Source organism: Cajanus cajan, chromosome 6, assembly GCF_000230855.2.
Source record: "Cajanus cajan strain Asha chromosome 6, NIPB_CcT2T_4, whole genome shotgun sequence".
Classification (NCBI taxonomy): Eukaryota; Viridiplantae; Streptophyta; class Magnoliopsida; order Fabales; family Fabaceae; genus Cajanus; species Cajanus cajan.
In genome coordinates, this window is record NC_138522.1 from 42,029,350 (window position 1) to 42,039,727 (window position 10,378).

The following is a 10,378-nucleotide window of genomic DNA, read 5'->3' on the forward strand; positions in this document are numbered from 1 at the left end:
CGGAGGAAAATATCTTGAACACAAAAAAAAAAGAAAATACGTAGCAAAATAAAATAATGGAGTAAATGTATTTTAATGTCATGATATTTGCAATTAATTGCAATGTTCCTATTAGCTTCCAAACTACATCATTAATTTAGGCAACGTGTGGCAAAATCGAAATGCTAATATAGGCTACTGAATCACGGTGAGTTTGACAGGTTGTGAGTAGTGTGGTGAAATGGAGAACCCACGCAGGTGAGTGAGTGAGTTGAGTTGTGTGGTTTTTATTTCCGATTATCCCACGTGTGAGTCACAACTTGTGTAGAAAAACAAGAAACGAGAGACGTGGAAGATGGATTTGTTTTATTTATCGCATAGTGCATAGCATAGGATAAGAGAAGAGAAAAAAGAAAAATCTACAGAACAAAAAGTTGTGGCTGCAATTCGTCCATCAATTCATTGTATCTTCCCCACTCAGTTAACTAATCCTATTCACTTCCTCTTCCAACCCATCTCTCTCGGGCTTTTTCGTACAACTAGGTAGTGAGAAAAGAACAAAATACGAATTTGTTGCAAAATAAAATAATTTCACCAAAAATAAGAAACGTATGTGCCAAAACTTAAAAAGTCATCAACCCCATAATCACATTGTGCTTTTACCTATTTATGGCTTAAAATGTCCCGTTTAACAAAGTTAGAACAAGAAAAAAGGCAGGGAAGAATAGATAAGACTAATTAACGTTTTTTGGTTGGTTTCCTTGAAGACTCAGGCGACAGGAAGTAAAGAGACAAGTTATATGAGATGGTTAAAGCTTGTTAGAGAGGGTTTTGTGGTGGGTGAAGTTTGGTAGAGAGAGATGTCAGGTGGTGGATGCAGCATAGTGTGGTTTAGAAGAGATCTGAGGATAGAGGACAACCCTGCACTGAGTGCAGGTGTGAGAGCTGGAGCTGTGGTGGCAGTTTTCATATGGGCACCTGAAGAAGAAGGCCAATACTACCCTGGCAGGGTCTCTAGGTGGTGGCTCAAACACAGTTTGGCACACCTTGATTCCTCTTTGAGGAATCTAGGAACTCCTCTCATCACTAAGAGATCCACTGACACTGTTTCTTCTCTTCTTGAGGTTGTTAAGTCCACTGGGGCTACTCAGCTCTTCTTTAATCATTTATATGGTCAGTTTTCTATTCCCTATTCCCTATCTCAGTGCCTATTTCTGCATGATTTTACTTCTTCTTTTCTGCCTTGCTGTTTTCTTTCCCATTTTTGTTTTCTATAATACCATTCTACTTTTTGTTTTATTTTAACACTTTTCATCCCTGCAATTAGCTAGGATGCCCAGATTTTGGATTTTAGGATCCTAAGTTATATCAAATTCGGGTGGCAATGTACGGAATTGATTTGCTTACCCCACTTACATGGTTGTCTGTGATTGCTCCTCCGTACAAATTGCTTTGTCATTTCTAGTCATCTTTTGGTGCTTGCTTCATGACAGTCTCAAAAATACAGTTAAATGGTCTATTTCTACTTCATTGAGTTCTTGTTTGTGAAATGTTACTTGTGATTTGCTGCGTTGCAGATCCCCTGTCACTTATCAGGGATCACCGAGCAAAAGAGGTTCTGAATGCTCAGGGTGTAACAGTACGTTCCTTCAATGCGGATTTACTATATGAACCATGGGATGTGAATGATGCACATGGACGACCGTTCACAACTTTTGCTGCTTTTTGGGAAAGATATCTTAGCATGCCTTATGACCCCGAGTCACCTCTTCTCCCACCTAAAAGGATAATACCAGGTATACTTTTGTTCACCTCTCTCCTTCGCCTAATGTAGAATAGTTGCCAATTGCATAATGTTGAATCTGTGCTCCTTGTTCATTACTGAAATTTATCTAAATTGGAGAAGAAACAATGTGCTATTTAACATAGCAAAAAGGTGTAAAGAACGTGAAGTATTTAATTGTATGGTTTTATCTGTTCGGTGTAGACGTGAAAAGTATCATGTAGTTAAAATTTCACCCCATTGCTCTTGGTAAAATCATCCTATTTGTCTCTTTGTAATAACAAATTTAGTGGAGCAAAGGAGATTTTTTCTCAAATTCATTACATTACAAGTTTAATGTACTGTTTTCTCGTCTAATGTCTCCATATGGTTTCTAGTTTCCCCTTATATTTGTCCTTTATAAGACTATCTCCTTTGTATAAGTTTTTAGGATTCACTTGCTATAATTCAAAGCAATTTGGTCCTATGTTGTTGATGTTCTTATGTGATCTACTGCCCTCACCTTGTCTAGGAATTCTAGATTTTCTCGTAAAGCATTTGTGTTTATGCCTTAATCAAAATTAGCAGTTCTCCAGAAAGGTTCTCTTATTTAATTTCAGGTGATGTATCGAGGTGCCCAAGTGATACATTGGTGTTTGAAAATGAAGCGGAGAAGGCAAGCAATGCACTTCTAGCTCGAGCATGGTCACCTGGGTGGAGCAATGCAAACAAGGCATTAACCGCATTCATAAATGGTCCACTGATCGAGTACTCAAAAAATCGCAGGAAAGCTGACAGCGCCACTACCTCACTCCTCTCACCCCATTTACATTTTGGCGAGTTGAGTGTGAAGAAGGTCTTCCATCTTGTCCGCATCAAACAAGTCTTATGGGCCAACGAAGGGAACATAGCGGGTGAAGAAAGCGTGAACTTGTTCCTCAAATCTGTAGGTCTTAGAGAGTATTCAAGGTACATTAGTTTCAACCACCCCTACAGTCATGAAAGGCCTCTTCTAGGCCACCTTAAGTTCTTTCCTTGGGTTGTGAATGAAGGCTATTTTAAGGCATGGAGACAAGGCAGAACTGGGTACCCTTTGGTGGATGCTGGGATGAGGGAGTTGTGGGCCACTGGTTGGCTGCATGATCGGATACGTGTTGTGGTTTCTAGTTTCTTTGTGAAGGTTCTGCAGCTTCCTTGGAGATGGGGAATGAAGTACTTCTGGGATACCCTTTTGGATGCAGATCTTGAGAGTGATGCACTTGGTTGGCAGTACATATCTGGTACTCTACCTGATGGTCGTGAATTTGACCGAATAGATAATCCACAGGTGCTGTTACTTTTCTCTAAAACCTACTTTGGATTTATGATCATCCTTTTGCATGTGCCCTGTCTTCTTATACTAGTGTCTTTGGTGCTAGAAAACCATGGTAGGTACAAAATCATGGTGAGTTCACCGCAAAAGTAACTATTTCTTGCTTCCAGAAATCATGGTGCGAATTTGTTTTGATATATGATCAAACATAAGTTCATAATTTCACAAGATTTACGAGGGTCTTTTTCTTGCAAATTTAATTTTGTATAGATTGATTCCTGCCTTTGTTCCTCGTTTGTGGTTATTAACATTGGTATTGACATTTTGAGTTATATCCTACTGTCAGCGATTTGAATGCCGAAAATTGATAGATTTTCTTGTGAAAAATACACTCATTTTAGTTGTTGGATTTTGTAGTTTGAGGGCTACAAATTTGACCCCCATGGAGAATATGTACGACGCTGGCTTCCAGAACTTGCAAGATTGCCTACTGAGTGGATACATCATCCTTGGAATGCACCAGAATCAGTGCTACAAGCTGCTGGAATTGAGCTAGGATCGAATTATCCTCTTCCAATTGTGGGAATAGATGCAGCAAAAACCAGACTACAAGAGGCACTATCAGAAATGTGGCAACTAGAAGTAGCTTCAAGAGCTGCAATGGAAAATGGGACTGAGGAAGGACTTGGAGACTCTTCTGAATCAGTTCCTGCTGCTTTTCCTCAAGACATGCAAATGGAGGAAACTCATGAACCGGTTAGGCACAATCCCCTTCCGGTTGCTCGGCGCTACCAGGATCAGATGGTTCCAAGCATCACTTCTTCCTTTGTGAGAGTGGAAGAGGAAGAAACTACATCTGATCTTCGAATCTCGGCAGAAGAGAGCAGCAGGGCTGAAGTGCCAGTAAATGTAAACACACAACAAAATGCAGGAGTTACGTTGAACGAACGGATGTTGCAGACTGCTCATAGGAATACACAAATACAATACAATACTACAATGGAGCTGATAAATGTAGCTGAAGATTCAGCAGTTGAATCTTCAAGTGGTACCAGGAGAGAAAGGGATGGAGGTTTAGTTCCAGTATGGTCTCCCCCAGCTTCCAGTTATTCAGAACAATTTGTTGGAGATGAAAATGGTATTACTAGCAGTTCATCTTACTTGCAAAGGCACCCTCAGTCTCACCAATTGCTGAATTGGAGACAGCTACCTCAAACCGGGTAAGATTTCCCAAACCAATGAAAGCATTAATTTCTTATATACACAATTAATGATACACGTACAACAAAATTTTACAACAACCATTACAATATTACTTTTTGTGTCTGTCTCTTTCCATCATTAATAAATACAATAAAATAAGTGATATACACAAAGAATGAGATTATATAAATTGTTATACAATGTACATGTATCATTACTCTATGAGTACTGCTGTTCTTAACATTTGAGGAACATCAAAGGATTTGTGAATGTTTTTCTGGAAGTTTATGTTCTATATTTAATTTAATGAGTATGATCCTTTTTTGTTGACTCCTTGTTATCTCATGACAGTTAAATTTGAATCACAGGTAATTCATATCTAAGCAATTAGACTAGAAGCAGGGAATTGGAAAATACAGTATGACCTTTATGTTGAGAGAAAGTGGGATGTTAAAGCCGCATTGGACATACATGTGTTAATTTCCTACTCCTTTTACCACCGGCTAACCTCCGATGTGTATGGAAATTTCAGTTCATCCGCAGTCCCTTATGCTTTCTTGTACAATGTTTGCAACTTGCTGTATAGTATACTTTGCGTAGTGAGGGAGAAAGAGCCACCATAGGATCTTTGGTCTAATAATAAACTCATATTTGTGCTTAGCATATATATTAAATAATAAATATGATCCTAGCTTTATTTACATTTTCAGATTTTCTGTACTCTACATCTCTGTTGACCACTATAAAGTGCACCTCATCTGGTTGCTTGCATCTATGAAACTTCTACACTGCTTGTTTTAGAAACATAGGAAACATACTTCTAATTAAATTTCCCAACAGCGTTGTTCATTGATTAATCATGGACGTTTATCTTTTGATGGGTCACAAGGTAAATCATAGTGCAGTCTTCGTTGTCTTGTGAATATCTAAATTGCATATAAAGCGCAAGTATAATGATCACTCTGAAATTGCTCCTAGTCCTTCATATAAGCTTCGTTCTTTCCGTTTGCTGTGTGGAAAGTGCTATAATGAAAATCCGAATAACCAGCCATGATGTTCATTGCAGGCTACAATTATATTTTTCAATCAGTGAAGGTACCATTATATTTTTTATTTTTCACTCAATATTCTCTTTTATCTTCTTTGAAGGTGCATTTAATATATTATTATTGATTTCCACAACTAACCAAAAATGTTTTAACTAATTTAGATTATCCTTCTTTTATTTTTATTTATATATTTAATTTCCTTAACTATTATTTTTTAATTTATCCTCTTTTATCTCTGTAACTAAGGGGGGTGTATTGGATTAAGATTTTAAAGAATTTTTTTAGTTTAAAAAAAATGCTAAGGATTTTAAAAGACTTTATAGGATTTTCATGACTTTTAAGACTTTGTAAGATTTTGCAAGACCTTAAATCAAGATTTTAATGGATTATGCAAGAATTTTAAATCAGGATTCTAATGGATTTTACGGGACTTTGTGGATTTTGTAGAATTTTCGTAGATTTTTGACATATGATAAGATTTCAAAAAAAAATTCATACATTGAAATTTAAAGAGTCAAAGACAAAAATAATAAAAAAAAATGTCTAGATACATAATAATAATACTAATTCTCTATAATATCATATCCTCTTAAATAACGTTTATCCACATATCCATAGTTATACTAGTCTTCTAAGCATTAACGTTTTCTCGCTCTTGCTCATGAGTTTGAATAATAAGCTCAAAAGTATAATCTTCATTAACCGTAATGTTGAAGATGAAGGATCAAATACCTTGGCCAATATAAAAATCATGTAAAAATGGAAATATATAAATATAAGATAATTTTTTATATAAAAAAATCAGTATATGTGATACTGAGAAAATATTTAGATAAATAAATTTTTTTTATATAAACGGAAGTATTTAGATACAGAAAAAATATTTATATATATATATATATATATTAGTATTTTAGTTATATATTATATGATAATTTTTTAACAATATTTATAAATGTGAATTATTCTAACAAATATTTTAACAATATTTTCTTTTTTAAAATAAGTTAATGGAGGCATAAACCCTAAACCCTAGAAAATTAGATACTGCAATGTCTTATGTTAATTTCTTCTTTCTTTAAATATAAAAAAAATCATAATTTCATAATATAAAAATTAAAAAAATTCATAGTAAAAAAAATAACATAATTGTTAAGTTATAAAATGATGAGGAATAAGAGTAACAAACTCAAGGGAATGAGAGAGATCGCAGTTTTTATGCTGAGAGGGTTTTTCCTCCAGCTATATATATATATATATGTATTGTAGAGATCATGATATCAATTTCATCTTTTACCTTTCCCTTTTCTTGACGTGTGTTATAAAAAAATATCACTTAAAAATTAAAATTTCAAGCGTTTTTTTGTGTTATATAAAAAAAATTCAACTAAATAGAATAAAATAGAGCAAGTCAATTAAAGAGAACGAAGAGAAAAATAGAGCAAGTCAATGACACTGTCATTTACATATCGAAGTTTCACAAAATAAGAGAATGGAATGAGCATGTCATTTACATATCGGAGTTACCCAAAATAGGGGAATGGAATGAGAACAGTATTACAATATTATATATGAGCAATGAACAATAGTGCAATATTATTAGCAAAGAAAAAATAGAGAAGTCAGAAACATAGAAAAAAAAATGAAAAATTCACTTGAAAATTCTTGAAGCACTTGAAAAGTCACTTTAAACAATCTTCCAAAATCTTATGGGTTTGGATGAGATTGTTTTATGAATTTAGTATTTATAGATAATACTATAAAGTCCTTCAAAATCTCTCTAACATAACAATCCTTTAAAATCTTTATATTTTTGAATATCAATGGATTGTTTTTAAGTTGTAAAAAATTTCAAATGAATACCAATGGATTTTAATAGACTCTTTAAAATATCTTAAAAATCCAGATTGAATACCACTAGATTATTTTTAAGTGACATAAGATCTTGATTGAATACAAACAGACTTTTTTACTCAAAAAAAGTCTTTTCAAATCTTATGAAATCCCAAACCAAAATACACCCCCTAAATTAAATTTCAATAGATTTTCTTTTTAAAACAAGATATTAATAGTTAAAAATACCATTACATTACAATTTATTTTTTATGCAATATATGTTTATATTTTTAAATAATTATATTATTTTTCTTAAGACCCGTAAAATCTCATTATTGACATAGATTGATATATACAGGCACAAAAAATGATCAATACTCCACGATTTTAGTGGACAATTAGTGATTCTTGATGCCAAGAGAATGAGAATCATGGGATTATGAAGCTAGAAATTCGGGCATAAAGCCTATCATTACTCATGACTGATGAATCGTCCATTTATTTAGAATAAACAATAAAATATATTTGATAAATATAATAAATAATATTACAATATTTAAAAGAAATTATTTATTCATATATTTACACAATATTGCTATAATAACATTAAATATTATTTTAGTGTTTACGTCTTTTGATTTAATATGTATTTTAAGTATATATTGATTGTTATATAAAGTAATATATGTGATAAATATATTATATATGATATTAATTAAGTTTAATAAATATATTTTTTCAGTATTATCAAAGCTAATTATATATAATATTTAATAAATAAATAATGATTATATATTGAAAAAACCACTTTACTTTATATATATATATATATATATACACTATATTATAATTAATAAATGCAATAAAAAGTAATATGTTTACAAACTTTTATTAATAAAAATAAATATTATATTAATTATTTTGCCTTTTTGTATTTTACTTAAAATAGTACGTTTTCAATATATATATAGATTGGAATAAAAGTAACATATTTGATATATATATATATATATATATATATATATTATATAATTATTAAATTTAATAAATATATTACATTAAATTAATATAAAATTTTATCGTATTACTAATGTTAATTATATTGTTTAATAATAATTAATACTATATAAAGAAAAAATCACTTTATTTTTATTTTTGTACATACTTTATTATAATTAATAAATGTAATATATAAGAAAAAAAACTTCTTATTCATATATTTTACTTTAATTATATGTTTTCAGCGTATATAAAATTCTAGATTAATAAAAAAAAAAAAGTAATACGTTTAATACATATATTAATTTAACATATATAATATTTACTAAATAAACTAATTAATATTACATAATAAAGAAATCACATTTTTTTATTTATCTAAATTTTATATTTTATATTAAAAATATAATAAATAATATTATACTATAAAAAACTGTTTATTCATATCTTTATAAAATATAATAATAATAACTTATATTAATTTTTGTGCCTTTTATATATTTTAATTTAATAATATAATATATTTTGAATGTATATTCTAAATGTATATAGATTTTGTAACAATCCGGCAAGTCACTATATAATACAATATTATGCAACAAAAATATACCAAACAATAGTTAACTATCCTATGGTTCTCATACAATAGTAGTTACTTAATCATTCAAGCAATCTATACGTGTATAGGGTAGAAAATATAGTACTAAAAGCATAAATTCCCTTATGGGGTTACATATACACCTTGTACACATATATAATTTACATAATCTACATAACTATAAACAAAAGATCTCTAATCATCAATCCAACATCTATACAACAAATATGTTACATCAAAGTATGTAACATCAGTAGCATGACCCTCCACTAGCTAACCCAATCATTCTGTTAATCTTGTCTTACTTTCATACTAAATATAATCATTACACTTCCAATCACAAGGAAAATAAAAGGTAAGATTATGAAAGAATTCAACATATAATAACAACATGAAATAACAATTTAAGCAACTTAAAACAATAAATAATTATCCCCTGATACATTTTCAACTCATCACCAATTATATCACATACAACTTACTACATGATACAACTTAACAACTTCAACCAACAACATTCTCATCATGAGAAAATTATAAGCAACTAATGTGTCGTCACGCATATCAACTACAGAGATCTCCTATAACAAGGTGAGTAATTTAAGTGGTTATATCCTACCAAACCATAACATCTGACCTATCAAAACCAAGTCAAGTATAGACAACATTACGTCTCTCAAAGTGTCAGGCATACAACTTAAATTGATTTCTCAAATTTCGTCACTTAAACAATAAAAGTCTAATACTATTGTTATGGTAGAATAGTTTGGGTGTAAGCTTATCACAGCCTTAGCATATATAAACTAAACCTCCTATGAGATTAGTTTATCGACTATCCTCTAAGTATTATGCATCCTTCCAATAATCAACTAAGGATTTTACATTCGACTTTATAATTTATTGAGTTAGTCACTTTATACATGTGTGACTCGACTTAACCCCTATATAGATTCCACATAAAACCTAAAGGAGATAAAATAAAATAACTACCCATTTAGAAGCCAACTTACTTACTAAAGGGTTCTCAACTTGGCCACTAATAGTTACATACCTATGTCAAATAAGATTGTCTTTAGGGTATGTTTGTATGCGAAAAATTTGTACTTTACCGAGATCTAATGTTGGGAATGTCAAGGGACGTTTAGTACACATAAAATTCTTATTTTTCTAGGAATCAAATGTTGAGGATATTAGTTTCTCGCATATAGTTTTTCATTTAAAAAATAACATTCCTAAGAAATATTGTTTCTCAAGAATGATTTTTGCATAGGTTTCCACGAAATTATTTTCATTGAGAGATGAGAAACTAGCGTTATGTTACTCTTATTTTCTTATTTAATGCAGTAAAAGATTTTAATTCTTATGTAACATTTAAAAACATTTGTAATCAATCAAATAGATTTTTATGATTCTTAGTAATCATAATTTCCATATCACTACAACAAAATTTATTTTTATCGATAATTATTTAACGACAATAAATTAATTACATTTATTTTATTATTTAATATAAGTATTAGTGACTAATATATAATGGTCACTAAAAATATATTTATATCACACCAAAATTTACTATTAGCGACAACTATTTATTAAGAAAAACTTTAGTCCTACATCAACTATAAATAAGATAATTAAAG

At 30.7% G+C, this 10,378-nt stretch overlaps 1 protein-coding gene across 3 annotated transcripts; it reads left to right on the plus strand.

The window, feature by feature from the left end:
• The first annotated feature begins 486 nt into the window (after positions 1–486).
• LOC109796274 (cryptochrome-1) lies at positions 487–4,965 on the plus strand. Of its 3 annotated transcripts, none has more exons than XM_020355966.3 (5): positions 487–1,152; positions 1,557–1,775; positions 2,362–3,068; positions 3,471–4,273; positions 4,608–4,965. In XM_020355966.3, the coding sequence occupies exons 1-5, from the start codon at positions 840–842 to the stop codon at positions 4,609–4,611; spliced, it is 2,046 nt and encodes a 681-aa protein (XP_020211555.1). In that variant the 5' UTR covers positions 487–839; the 3' UTR covers positions 4,612–4,965. The 3 variants fall into 3 exon arrangements, with proteins under 3 accessions (XP_020211555.1, XP_020211562.1, XP_020211550.1); XM_020355961.3 differs by having other exon boundaries at positions 492–1,152; positions 4,625–4,965; XM_020355973.3 differs by lacking the exon at positions 4,608–4,965 and having other exon boundaries at positions 3,471–4,277.
• Positions 4,966–10,378: the final 5,413 nt, after the last annotated feature.

Excerpts from the sequence above, each read along its gene's own strand:
- LOC109796274 (XM_020355966.3), top strand. The coding sequence starts at position 840 with ATGTCAGGTGGTGGATGCAGCATAGTGTGGTTTAGAAGAGATCTGAGG. Across the intron at positions 1,153-1,556 it reads CTTCTTTAATCATTTATATG|ATCCCCTGTCACTTATCAGG; the intron begins GTCAGTTTTCTA and ends GCTGCGTTGCAG. Across the intron at positions 1,776-2,361 it reads ACCTAAAAGGATAATACCAG|GTGATGTATCGAGGTGCCCA; the intron begins GTATACTTTTGT and ends ATTTAATTTCAG.